Consider the following 14,623-nt stretch of genomic DNA (forward strand, 5'->3'; position numbering starts at 1 on the left):
GACAGGGCCAAATCACACGGGGTCTTGTAAGCCATGTTAGGTAAGAATTTTAAACTCTATCTTAAGGTCATTGGGAAGCCACTGATAGGGCAGGAGAGGGGCATAAGCAGGTTCATATTTTTAAATATCACTCTGTCTACACTGTAGAGAATGGGTGGGAGGGGAAAGTAAAAGGATGAAGGAAGACCAATTATAAGGACAGAGCAAAAGCGCAAGTGAGGGATGATGTTGAGACCAGGAGAGTAGGGTCTCAATGAGGATGGAGAGAAGCAGCCAGATATGAGATCGTTAGGAGACAAAATAATCAGAATTATCAGGTGATAGGTTAGATGTGAGTGCATGGAGAGGGTAAGGAGACCAGGTGGATTCCTGGGTTTCTCTTGACGAATTAGGCACACAATGGGGTAAAGGTAGTACCGTTTGCTGAATTAGGGTAGCCAGGAGCAGAAGCAGGTTTGTGAGAGAAAGAAAGGTAGGGCTGCATTATTGCCAAGTAGATATCAAAGTGGAGGTGTCCAGTTTTACAAAAACGTCCTTTGTAGCTTAGGAGAGAGACCAGGGCTGCAGACATTAATTAACATGGTTATCTGCCAGTGCTATCTAAATAGGCAACAACAATCATTATAATAGTATTCAAGGGGAAAAACTGGTAGCTTCTCACAGAGGCCCAACAAATCACAAGGCACGAATTCTCACATTAAAACGCTTGTTTCCAACTCACCACGCTGTATACATTAAATATGTATAGCTTTTGTATGTCAATCATAGTTCAATAAAGTAGTTTTTAAAAATATGGTGTACAAGGTAAAAAGAAATATTTGATTTTCTTATATAATAGTACACAACTTCAGATATCAAGGGCTTACATAAACTGCCAAAAGATTTAATAAACAATTATCATTAAGATAACATTCAAAAGTTATGGTCGTTTCAACCTGTCTAGTGGGAAACTCTGGGCTTTGACCTAAAATTTTTGTTTTAGCTACAAAGTGGTTGGGAAGATTTTGTTTGCTTAAAAGCCAGCTTCCCTTGAACAAAGCTCCTATTGCTTTCTGGAGTGCATTATAAAGAATGCTGGGAACTGCTTAAATAAAAAGCTAAGGTAAATACATATGCACATAAATAAAATCCCAAACTAAATTGTCTCTTTTAATAAAAAATATAAAATAAAATAGAATGCCAGATTCATTGAACTTCCCAGTACTATGGGTCTGGAGTACAGTTTAAACATCTGTTTCTAAAAGGCTGCAACAGGTGATTCTGCTATGTCAGAAGTATATATTATGTGTCTAGCACATAGTAGATGTTCAATATAAAGCACCTGTGCAATATTCTTGCCCAAAATGTTTAACCTCAATTTAATTGCAAGGAAATAATAAGGGAAGCTAAAATTTAGGATCTTTCTGTAAAATAATTGACCTGGATTCTTCAAAATGTCATCATTACATTAGGAAAAATGAAAAAGACAATGAAGATGGAAGAGGAGACAAAAGAGGAGAAAGAGGAGGAATGGTGATGGGGTGTAGAGACTGTGGGAGAGAGAAAGAGAAGAAAAGCATAGAAGAGTATTCTTGAATTAAAGGATACTGAGACGAGAAAATAAAAAGCAATGTATGATCCTAGATTGGATCCTGGACCTAAAAATTAAAACTAAAACAGAAAATAAAAAGCAGCTATAATGGGCATTATTGTGACAACCATGAATATTTGAACATAGACCATATATTAGAAAATAGTATTATATCAATGTTAAATTTCTAAAGTGTAATAATTGTTTTGTTACGTAGAGACAATGCTCTTGGTCTTAAGAGATTTGTAGTGATATATTTAGGGGGAAGGTGACTCTGCAACTAATTTTCAAATGGTTCAGCTGAAAAGCATGTATAGATAGATAGATGATAGATAGATGATTGATAGAGAGATAGATGGATAGACAGATGCATATATATGATGTAAGCAATATTGTGGCAAAATGTTGATGGATGTGGTATATAGGTGTGTGTTGCATTATTGTGACTTTTGGAAGATTTAAATCATTTTAAAAATAACAACTAGGCCGGGCGTGGTGGCTCACACCTGTAATCCCAGCACTTTGGGAGGCCAAGGCAGGTGGATCACAAGGTCAGAAGATCGAGACCATCCTGGCTAACATGGTGAAACCCTGTCTCTACTAAAAATACAAAAAATTAGCCAGGCATGGTGGCAGGTGACTGTAATCCCAGCTACTCGGGAGGCTGAGGTAGGAGAATGGCGTGAACCTGGGAGGTGGAGCTTGCAGTGAGCTGAGATGGCGCCACTGCACTCCAGCCTGGGCTACAGAGCAAGACTCCGCCTCAAAAAAATAAATAAATAGACTAAAAAATAACAACTAAAAAAAAGTTTAATCCTTACAGAGATACCAGTTGAAATTTATATATATATATATTTATATATATATTTATACATTTATATATAATGTATATATTTATATATACCTCAAGTTACATATATATTACTATATATACATAGTTTGAAAAATTACCAACCAGATTGTTTATTAAGCTAGGCACTTAATAAACAAATAAATCATTGCTAAAGGAAAAAATTAAATTAAAGAAACTTAATTTTTTTTGTAGGTAATTCACAGAATACAGAATTTTTGAAACATCAAGCAGTGAATAACTACTGTCCCTGGAAAATTGGCACAATGGAAACATGGCTTCATGAACAAGCGGCCCAGAGACAGCATCTCTGGGACAGTTCCAGCTCTGACTCAGATGAGTTGGGAAAAGATGAGAAGAAGCCACGAGCACTGGTGAGGACCAGGACAGAGAGAATCCCACTTTTTGATGAGTTTTTTGATTGAGAATAAGAATACTATTCACTAACCTAGATATTGAGTGCACTGAAAGCTTGTTTTACTCTAGAAATCTTTCAAACTGATATATGAAGTACTTTGAAGAAGCAAATCACTTTGGTAAAAAGAAATGATATATTTAGAGTCTTATGATTAACAAGTCTATCATATGTGCTGTTAACTATTGCTGCATAACTAAATGCCTCAAAACACAGGGGCTAACCAACAGCCATTTTATTGTCTCACTTTCCTGTGGGTTGTTGAGTTCAGCTAGGTGATTCTTCTGCTGTTCCCTTTTGAAATCCTTCATGTCATTGAAATTGGACTACGTTTAGACTACTAGGACTGGAGTCATCTGGAGGCCCCATTAGGACACTGAGACAGGGGGAGCTTGCCCCCTATCCATATAGTCTCAGAGCATCTTCACATGATCTCTTCAGCAGGACACTGAAGAGATTTCTCTCATATGAGCCCAGGACTCCCAAAAGCAATTGCCCCAAGAGGAGGAAACAGAAGTTGCCAGTCTTCTTAAAAGCTAGTCATAGAACTGGCTTTGCATCACTTCCACTATGTTCTGTTGGTTAAAGTCATAAGCCAGCTTGGAGTTAATGCAGAAGAGGATTACATGAGGGCATGAATGCCAAAGTGTGGTCCTTTGGGGTTCATCTTTGAGACTTTCCACCTCACCATGTTTATAAAAAGAAAATTAGATTATATAAAACAAATAGATGGGCTGGGTGTGGTGGCTCACACCCGTACTCCCAGCACTTTGGGAGGCCGAGGTGGGCAGATCACTTGAGGTCAGGAGTTCAAGACCAACCTAGCCAACATGGTGAGACCCCGTCTCTACTAAAAATACAAAAATTAGCCGGGCATTGTGGCGTTCGTTCATCTATAATCCCAGCTACTTGGTGGGGAGGCGGAGGAAAGAGAATTGCTTGAACCCGGGAGACAGAGGTTGCAGTAAGCCGAGACCACTCCACTGTACTCCAGCCTGGGCAACAGAATGAGACTCTGTCTCAAAAGTAAAAAATAAAAAACCAAAAACAAATACACGAAAAAGTAGACTAGAGACAAATAAAAGTGAATTTCTAAAGGAAAGTCACAGTAATACTACATTAAACACTAAGCTCACTTAGGTCACTTTCTAAGCTAACCATAACAGAAAGCCTACAGGATACAGGTGAAATAATGTCAAGTGTAGAAGATCATTGTGAGTTAAAGTTCAAAATTAAGACTTCTTAGATTATGATGCAGATTTTAAAGCTCCTTAAAAAATAAAAGGAATCTTATAAATGTTCAAATCAAAAGTTATTCCACTTAGAAAAATTAGCTTTTGGGACAATTTTTAAGAACCTTCATGTACAATGCAGCTCCATGTTTAGCATAATCTAAAAATAATTTTAAGCAATCCAGAATCTTTCAAGAATTTAGTAAAGCTTTAAAACAAAGCAAAACAAAAAGACCCTTTTATGCCTTATACGGGAAGCTTCCAAAAAGGGAAAAAAATAGAGGAAAACACCACTTCAATTTGACATTCAATGCATTCACATCAGGAACTAAGAAGATAACAAGCCTGAAATGTCAGGTGATAAAAATTCATGTTTCTTCCAAGGACAGAAGGCTATTAGATTGTCCCTGGCCATATCTACTCCCAGTTCTTTGTGAGTACTCTTCTTACTTTTTCTGTGGTAGGTAAGAAGCATATTTCCACCAAAAGAATACATACATTGTTTGACTAGCCAGCCTTCTAGAAAAAATGAGATCCTTGAGAGGATAAACAAATCCAATCTATTCATGGTGTCCTCGCCTATTGTGGTCAATCTGAAAGGCTTAAAACACAAAAAGTGGGATGGACAACTTTGAACACTAAAACTAGTGGAGCCAAAGGTACATCTTCACCATTCTCCTCTGTGACTTGAAATTCAATTTCACGAAACCCGCTTCCATAAGCTTAATGAACTGTGAGCTACATGAGGGCACAAACTATGTCTTCTTCCTATGGTATTCCTGCTTCCTAGCATGACAACTGGCAAAGAGTTTATCATTAAATATTTTTTGGAATTAATGAATGTGTTGAGTTGACTAGTCAATTAGAGAAACACTTGTTTCTCTCCAGCTATGCACTTGCTCACCCTCATTTCCATCATTTCCCAGGAGTCTTGGATAGACAAGGTTGATTATACAGTAAAGAAAATGGCTTTTTCTTCCAAAAGCTGTTGGCATTTATACATCTAAATGAATGGCCAAAATTAAGCATTGCCTTGCGATACAGGAACTATGTGTATATGCCAATAAGGATGCCATAGCTCAAAATACTTTTTGAAACTATCAGAGTGTGTTAGCTTCAAAAGAAAATCCATCCTAATGCCTTCTCTGTTTGCCAGTTCCATGTAGAACTCCTTATAATGCAGTTATGAATTCAAGGATTTTAAAGGAGTAACAATTATAGTAATAATTGCCAACATGCATGGTCTGTTTATTGTGGGCCAGGTACTCTTTTATCTATGTAATCCTCACAGTGATTTTGTAGGTCAGTATTAATATCATCCCCATCTTAAAGATGAGGAAACTGGGTCACAGAAAGGTTAAGTAAGTTGCCGGAGTCACTTAGCAGAACTTCCCTTTGGAGTAGACGATTGTTTACCAAAAGTGACCTGATAGAAGCCAAGGACTCTTCCCTCCTTTCCTCAATTTTACTTCCAACTCACCAGCTACATTACACGTCACTCTGTATTTCTTTTGCATCACATGGTGTGATTCCTTTTGGGAGGAGCAGGGAAGAGGTAATAGTTCACTAGAAAGGGTGAGAGCTTTGTGGAATTATGTTTTAGCAAGGACTAGCTTAACTGATAGCCGAACTGCAGGCAAACGGAGGATAAAAGCACAGGATAAAGGCAGATGAGAGAGTAAAGGAAACCTTAACTGTCTTCCCAATTCGGCCTAGGGAATCAGTCCCCAACCTTTCGGCACCAGGGACCAGTTTTGTGGAAGACAATTTTTCCACAGCTGGGTGAGGCGGGGGATGGTTTCTGGACGAAACTGTTCCACCTCAGATCATCAGGCATTCGATTCCCATAAGGAGCATGCAGCGTCGATCCCTTGCCTGAGTAGTGCACAATAGGGTTCACACTCCTGTGAGAATCTAATGCCTCTGCTGACCTGACAGGAGGGACAGCTCAGGCAGTAATGTTCCCTCGCCCACCACTCACCTCTTGTGTATGGCCCAGTTCCTAACAGGTCATGGACCGGACCAGCACCTGTCCATGGCCCAGGGGTTGGAGACCCCTGGCCGGGGGGCAGCATAGGTGAGCATCCCCACCAGAAAGCCCGATCCAGGGTGGATCAGCTGCACACTGTGAGAAGGACTCAAGGGTAGCGGTTCTCAATGCTGGTGACAGGTTAGAATCACCTGTCAAAGGATCAAAAACTACTAACAACCAAGATTTCTGGTCCCCAGCTTTTGATTTAATTGGGCTGGAGTAGAGCTCTGGCATTGGGTTGTTGGAGTTTTTTTTGGTTTTTGTTTTTAAGCTTCCAGATGAATCTATCACGCAGCTAAGGCAGAAAATTACAGCTTTAGTAATATGAACATTCTATTTCACCAGATTGTATCACCTTCTATCTATAAAAGAAAGAACTTCTGAGGTAATTTTTTAAGGTTAAGGACATTAGGCCTGGAGCGTCACAAAACAGTAAGAGAAATGTTCATTTTGTAAGTAATTTTCTGAGAACATCAATCCTACAGTTAATCTTGAATTTGTTCAGGGCAATGTACGGCCATCATAAACACAGCTGTTGTTGATAAAAACTATAAAATTCAGCCTGGAGGCTAAGTTGTCAATTTTCTTCAGCTGAAACTCCAGCTTTGGAAAGAAAAAAAGCTTGTCTGGGACGAGAAGCATACTTTCTCTTGTGAAAATAATATTTTCGTTCTTGCTCTGAATTTTTCATGAGAAAGAGAAATATCTTTTTTTCCTTCAATACTTTTGGAAATATATTTTTCTCAATTTTTTTTCAAGAAGAGCACTGTTTTTCATCACATACTTATTTTGATGATAATTCAGAGTTACTGTACTGGGGTTTAGTTAAAGATAACTTTTGTAGGAGTCACCTATGACATAGCCTTTTGAACAAATGGATAATGTTTGCTGCTTACATAGAGACTTTAAAAACGGAAAATAGAACCCCAGCTCTTTGTGCCCCTCTCTTTCTTACCACAGAAACATAATGGTCATCATATTATAATTAACATCAACTATTTCTTGCCTGGAATAAACAATAAAAGCCTATTTCCACATATTACTGCAAAACCTCACCAATTTAGAATGCTACAGGGAAGTCTTCAGAGAAAGTATGCTAAAGGGTAGATTATGGAAGGTCAGACCATTAAAACTCTGAATTACATCTCATTTTAAGAGAAATGCTATTTCATTCAAGTACAGAATACACAATAACACAATTGGAAACTAAGTCAATAGTTAAGGATTTTTTAAGATACACACTTTATAAAAAGTCTGCAATTCATTCATTCATTCATCATTTAATCATGCATTCAACGAGTGGGTGTGAGTATCTCCTACATGCCAAGTACTGTTGCAGATGCTGAGAATACAGCCATAAACAAGACAAAGTCCCTGCACCCATGGGTTACATTCCAGTGGGGGAGATCACGAGCAGATAGTCAAGTACAAGATAATACAACTACATGTAATGTTAAGCATGATTAAGAAAAATAAAGCAGGTAACAGGGTAGGCGGGGATGGAGTGAACTGCTTGAGGCAGGATGCTCAGGGAGGCACTCTGAGGAAGAACCATGAACGAAGGGAAGGTGTGAACCACGAGAAGATCCATGGAACAGGCTTTCCAAACACCAGAAGAGCAGGTGCAAAGGTCCTGAGACGAGAATGAGCTTATAAGGTTCAAGGGCCAACAAGAAGGCCAGAACGACAGAGCGACCAAAGGAGAGACAAACAGGGATGATGTCAGAAAGCTGGACAGGGCCCAGATGTCAGGAGCCCAGAGGAGCACAGTATGACAATGGGTTTGAAGTGTAGTACAGTTTTAGAGTCAGAAGGGAGTACTCGTGGTCTAGACTGATAGCTCCAATATGGTCATGAACAAAGGTAAACAGACCCACTAAAGTCATATGGCTATAGCTAGCTGACCTGGGGCTGACCCTGGACCCACTGAGCTAATCAGAGAGGGCATTGGTTTCTGCTGGTGGCAGGAAGTTCAGCAAGGAAGCTCAGTAGCAATGGGTGGCAGTGCTCTGCCCTGTAGGCCAGAGATGCAGAGAATGCTGACCTGTAGCAGATGAAGAACCAGAGACCCATTGAGGCCTGACAGTACATCTGTTCCTCATTCCCAGCCCTGCCCAAGGCCCTGCTGCCTCCTGCCCTTCATTCTGAGACTGTATCCCTATCATAAATTGCAGTTTCTGCTTGGGCCAGCTCCAACTGATTTCTGGTTCTTAAAATCAAACAACTTCGGGCGCGGTGGCTCATGCCTGTAATAACAGCACTTTGGGAGGCCGAGGCAGGTGGATCACGAGGTCAGGAAATCGAGACCATCCTGGCTAACACGGTGAAACCCTGTCTCTACTAAAAATACAAAAAATTAGCCCGGCGTGGTGGCGGGCGCCTGTAGTCCCAGCTACTTGGGAGGCTGAGGCAGGAGAATGGCGTGAACCCGGGAGGCGGAGCTTGCAGTGAGCCGAGAGTGGGCCACTGCACTCCAGAATGGGCGACAGAGTGAGACTCTGTCTCAAAAAAAAAACGTAGATATCTTAAGCAGCAGCCACCACCTTGCCTCGTGGCACAACACCAGAGGCTGTGGTGTGCCGGAATCCTCATGAGTGTTCAGCACGGGCTCTCAAAAGGAACTATAAGGATCTCTTCCAAATCTGTGTTCCGTGATGCCATGCCGGCCATGGTGGGAACATTTACACCAGGAAAATTAGTGAAAGTTGCAGATCAGGGTTTTTTTCAGAGTTGATATTAAGCATTTACTGACACACCTGGCTAGAAGTAAGGCCCACCAGGCTCTGGAGCCAGAGGTCACATCCCAGCTTGGCCACTCCCTCTCTTAGGTAGTTATTTCACTTGTCTGACCAGCACCCTCACTGTAAAATGGGGATTAGGATAATGCCTACCTCACAGCGTGTTGTGGCAATGAAATAAGATAACACACACAAAGTGCTTAGAACAATGCCTGACACATAATAACTGTTCAATACACGCTAGTTACCAAACAATGTTATTACCATTGACATCAGGAATAAAATAAGATTTTGTGTGTGAAAGTGGTTCTCGAAGTCTAATCAGTTCAACAAGACATGGAACAAAAGCCAGAAGTACATAACTATGGAACCATGAAAATAAATGCATCACAATTAGCAGAGGAAGTAATTATATGGCTGAACTACCCAAGGGAATCAACCGAAATATTTTTTGAATTAATAATGGAATTAAATGGGTGTTGGATAAAAGAAATACATTTTAAAATCATCAGCTTTTGCAAACCATTTCTCAGAATTTATCCAACAGAATAAAAATACCACTGCGCAAAGACAAACGCTCAAGGGTAAGAGTGAGTTCACCGATCACAAGGGAGATGCCTCAGGGTACACTATCTTGGAATATTCTTTCTCTGTAACTCCAGATCTCAAGCTCCCCTTTCCATTACTATTCAAAACTGTCCTTTTGCCAATCCAAGGTATGTTTGTCACTCCTGGCTTAAAGTGCACCCTCAGGATTCTCTCCCACTCTCCCTTTTTCCTCCCCAGCCAGGGTCCATGTCTGGGGGAAGACACACAGGCCTTGATTATGGTGCTATCCTGGGGGCATGTGGGGAATAGCTCATTGGCGCCATCCTTTGTCCAAGCTGGCCTTGACTGAATGATCCCCATCTTGATGATCTTGGGCATCAGCCTTCCTCTCCTGAGCATCTACCCCCACCTCCCTGGCTGCTGTCACTTCCCACCATACTCTCAGCACTAGCCTCGTTTAATGATTGCTCAGGAAGAAGCCCAGTGGTTTTCTCCTGCTGAGGTGGTCACCACCTCAGTCTAGAGGGTGGGACTCGTCCTTCAGTAATCAACTATATCTTCTATGCAGTCCCTAGGGTAGGCTGTCCATGCCTCACGCCGCGCTAAGAAATCCCCATGGCTCTCAATTCTCAGCTCCCCTCCCCCTACTCTGCTTTGGAAGCCTTGGAAACTTCTTAAATATTCTCCATAACCTATGGGGTGGGGAGGTGGGGGGTCTATCTCAGGCACTTTCTACCAAAACATGTCTTGCTGCCATTATTACTGTGCTGCAGTCCACAGATGTTGCCCTCCTGATGTAGCAAACGGGTGGAGGCAATGTACCATGAAGCTCAGAAAGCTTAAGCTTCAAGGCCCCTCATGCACACAGCCCCCTGCCCTGGGAGGGGCACCAGCAAATCATTTACATGAGTTTTCATTACAGTTCTCCAGGAGCAGACAAGGATGAAATGCAAGCAGTTTATGTTGGAGCCGATGCCACGAAATACCAGTAGGGGAGTAAAGTGAGACAGGGAAAGCTGCCAATCAAGGGGCATAATCAGGGAAGTTACTATTCTGGGTACCAGGCTTAATCCTGTTGGGGAATTCTGTGCCTCAAAGTTATCTCATCTGCAGAGGAAGTATGCTGGGGTCTGATACACCACCTTTAGTCACCACCAATCATTGGTTGGTGGCTGCTGGAGCACCAGGGAAGAAGAATTAATTCTCTGGTACTTCTTAAATGCCGTGTGTCCTCAGGTCTATCTGCGGAGAGAAGTTCTCAGGCTCAGAGATCCAGACGCTGGTAAAAACCAAGCCAAATTAAGGCCTGTGGGGATATGGATGGGGCACCAAGAGCTTACTACAACTTGGTTACATGTTTTTGTAAAATGTGCAAAAGTGGCCGGGCACAGTGGCTCACACCTGTAATTCCAGCACTTTGGGAGGCCAAGGCAGACAGATCATGAGGTCAGGAGATGGAGACCATCCTAGCTAACACAATGAAACCCTGTCTCTACTAAAAATACAAAAAAGTTAGCCAGGCATGGTGGCGGGCACCTGTAGTCTGTAGTGCCAGCTACTCTGGAGGCTGAGGCAGGAGAATAGCGTGAACCCGGGAGGAGGAGCTTGCAGTGAGCCAAGATTGCGCCACTGCACTCCAGCCTGGGTGACAGAGCAAGACTTCATCTCAAAAAAAAAAAAAAAAAAAAAAAATCAGTGGTTGTCAGGGATTAGGGGAGAGAAAGAGATGAATAGGTGGAACACAGAGGATTTTTAGAGCAATGAAACTACTCTGGAAGATACTACAATGGTGGAAACATGTCATTATATATTTGTCAAAAACCCATAGAACGCACAACACTAAGAGTGAGCCCTAATGTAAACTATGGACTTTGGGTGAGCATTATGTGTCAACATAGGCTCATCAGTTGTAACCAATATTCCACTCTGGTGGGAGATGTTGGTAACAGGGGAGGCTGTATATATGTGGGGGCAGGGATATTTGGGAAATCTCTGTATCTTTGTCTCAAATTTTCTATAAAACCAAAACTACTCCAAAAAAAGTCTAATAAAAATAAAAATTTTTAGTTTATAAAGGCTGTCATGTTTTCCCCTCCAATTTCCCCTCTGTCACACTTCCCCCCGCTTGGGTAGTATGTGAAAAGTACCAGCAGCTCTCAGAATCTGGCCAAAGGGAAGTCCAGTTGGGGCTATACTCAGTTGGGGTATAGTGGGTTATATTATGTGATTCCCAGTCCCTTCCATGTGTAGTTGTTATCTGTAACCATTGTGATGAAGGAATGGCTTGGAGGCACACCCCAGCTGCCCACTGACTCACCCAGAGATGTGAGACCAGGGGTTGTGTTGCAATATGAATGTACCCCGCAGCATCTGGAACTGGAAGTATGGAAGTAGTGGAGGGGAGATGAAGTTTTACATATGCCAAAAGCTAGTCAGTCTGTGGTACATCGGGCAGTTAATTAATAGAAATACTATATTGTTTTTCTGCTTTCTGTGACATTTGTGGTATTTGTCAACTTCGCAAAATTTATAATTAAAACTTTTTTCTCATAATAAATACTTGCTTTCAGTTCTAATTTTATATTCAGAATTTTTATTCTTTTTTCCTTTTTTTTTTTTTTTTACTCTTGTAGAGATGGGGGTCTCACTATGTTGCCCAGGCTAGTCTTGAACCCCTGGGCTCAAGCAATCCTGCCTCAGCCTTCCAAAGTGCTGGGACTACAAGCATGAGTCATCATGCCTGGCCTACACTTTTTCTTAAAGAAGACACTCAAAAACATATGTTTCTGTCCATCTTGCAGTCAGAGACATAAACTTTTCTGCTGTTAGATCAACAAATATTCCTGAGGGCAGGAGTGATAGTCAAAATATTTATGCTCATAGCATGGGCAGCAACCAATCAATGGCTCCAGCATGGTCCTTTAAACCTAACTTACTGAATCAGGATATGCTCCTCCTCTTGGACTTTGAACCAAAGGAAAGACCAGGAAGAAGGTTCCACATTCGTTTTAAAGCTCTCTTGCTTTCTTCTCTCAGTTTCTTCCAACCCAAGAAGAAATCATTTCTTCTTGGTGTGGTAGGAAATCTGTTCCTGAGTCATCATCTTGCCACCTCTTGGCCCTATGTCAGAACATAAACACTATGTCCTCTGTGTTCTCAGACTTCCAGGCTGTGGCTCTTAATATCTAAAGAGAAGGTTTTAAAATGTAAAAGCCTCCTTCTCTCTCAAGAGCCTGAATTTTGTTATTGGAAACTAGGGTTGCAAGTTAATTACAGCAGCATAAAATTTGAAGTAACGTTAATGGTAACCTATAGCAATGATTGAAAAATGATAGGATATATATACTATAGCACCTCAATAAAGTCAATTCAACTTTTTTATTGATAAATAAAAGTTGTACATATTTATGGGGTACACATGATACTTTGATATATCCATACAACGTGCAGTGGTCAAATCAAAGTAACTGGGATATTCATTAGCTTACACACTTGTTATTTCTTTGTGTCATGATCATTCTAAATTTTCTCTTCTGGCTATTTTGAAATATACAATAAATTATTGTTATCTAATAATCACCCTACTGTGCTATCAAACACTAGAACTTGTTTCTTCTGTCTAACTGTAATTTTGTACCCATTAACCAGACTCTCTTCATCCCCCTCCCACCTTTCCTAGTCTCTGGTAACCACCATTCTACTCTCAGCCTCCATGAGATCAACTTTTTAAACTTCCACCTATGAGTGAACACATACAATATTTGTTTTTCTAAGCCTGGCTTATTGCACTTAACATAACGTCTTCCAGTCCTATACATGTTGCTGCAAAATGACAGAATTTACTTCTTTTCATGGCTGAATAGTATTCCATTGTGTATATATACCATATTTTCTTTATCCATTCATCCACTGATGGGCACTTAGGTTTGGACTGAACACAAGCCCACAAATCAAGTAACCATCTCAAAGACAGATGTGTCTGAATTTCCAATGCATAAGATAGCAAAAAGATGCACAAAAATGGCCCACAATAATCAGTCATATAAAAAAGCATAAAATGGCCAGGTGTGGTGGTTCACATCTGTAATACTAGCACTTTGGGAGGCCAAGGTGGGTGGATCATGAGGTCAGGAGATCAAGACCAGCCTGGCCAACATGGTGAAACCCCATCTCTACTAAAAATCCAAAAAAAAAAATAGCTGGGTGTAGTGGCGCACATCTGTAGTCTCAGTGACTCGGGAGGCTGAGGCAGGAGAATCACTTGAACCCGGGAGGTGGAGGTTGCAGTGAGCTGAGATCAGACCACTGCACTCCAGCCTGGGTGACAGAGTGAGACTCTGTCTCAAAAGAAAAAAAAGCATAAAATACATCCTACATAATAACAACAAAGAACACAAACTTTTTAGGACTGATCCTAACAAAAATGTATAAAACCTATGTGAAGAAACCTACAAAACATTGTTAAGAAAGACAAATAAATATTAAAATAAATGAAAGGAAAAACTAGTTCCTGGGTTTTGAAATTTAGAATATTTGCAGGATATTAATTCCCAGTGGGACTGGAGAGAGGGTGAAGCTTGAAAAAAAAGAATTCTGAATTTATCTAGGAGCATATACAGGTAGATTAATAAAAACATTATAGAAAGAAATAATGATGAGGGGACTGACCTACCTATTGGAACTACATAAATGTGTTAATCCTCTAGGGGAAAATATTTTGAAATAGCTCTCAAAATTTTAAGGGCAATTACTCTTTGCCCCAGTAATTCTGCTTTTGGAATTTGTCCTACGGATATATCCACATGAACAAAATGACATTTATTCAAAGATATGTGTTGCAGTATTTTTTGTAATCATAAAATATTGGTAATAATCCTAATATCTGTCAATAGGAAACAAGTTAAATAAACAACTATACAATGGAATACAATACAGCCATGAAAAATAAAACAATGCAGATGAGCAAAGATATTTTTGAGTGAAACAACAACATGCAGAGAATATATATGATATAGTATATACTTTTGCATAAAAGAAAGAGGAAAAGAGAAATAATCTATATGATCTATAAAATACATGACATATATGGTTGTTTACACACAGAATTTCCCCGAAGGAATATACAAGAAAATGATAACAGTGATTGGCTCCAAGGAGGAAAACTGGGAAGTCAGGGGAGAAGGAGGGAGATTATGTTTTCATACTAAATCCTTCTGTGCCTTTGAGTTTTGTATCAT

At 40.4% G+C, this 14,623-nt stretch overlaps 1 protein-coding gene across 5 annotated transcripts in view; it reads left to right on the forward strand.

Moving 5' to 3' along the window:
- Window positions 1-14,623, forward strand: part of CCDC198 (coiled-coil domain containing 198) — a 43,255-nt gene that overhangs the window by 22,240 nt on the left and 6,392 nt on the right. For 3 of the 5 annotated variants that reach the window (XM_011727471.3, XM_011727470.3, XM_011727475.3), the window contains one exon: window positions 2,616-4,900. The exons of 1 other annotated variant lie outside the window; for it this stretch is intronic. In XM_011727471.3, coding sequence (XP_011725773.1) covers window positions 2,616-2,845 — 230 coding nt within the window. In that variant the 3' untranslated portion in view covers window positions 2,846-4,900. Of the gene's footprint in view, window positions 1-2,615; window positions 4,901-14,623 lie in introns of those variants that run through there. One more of the 5 variants, XM_011727472.3, reaches the window with a different exon arrangement.

Source organism: Macaca nemestrina, chromosome 7 (assembly GCF_043159975.1).
Source record: "Macaca nemestrina isolate mMacNem1 chromosome 7, mMacNem.hap1, whole genome shotgun sequence".
Classification (NCBI taxonomy): domain Eukaryota; kingdom Metazoa; phylum Chordata; class Mammalia; order Primates; family Cercopithecidae; genus Macaca; species Macaca nemestrina.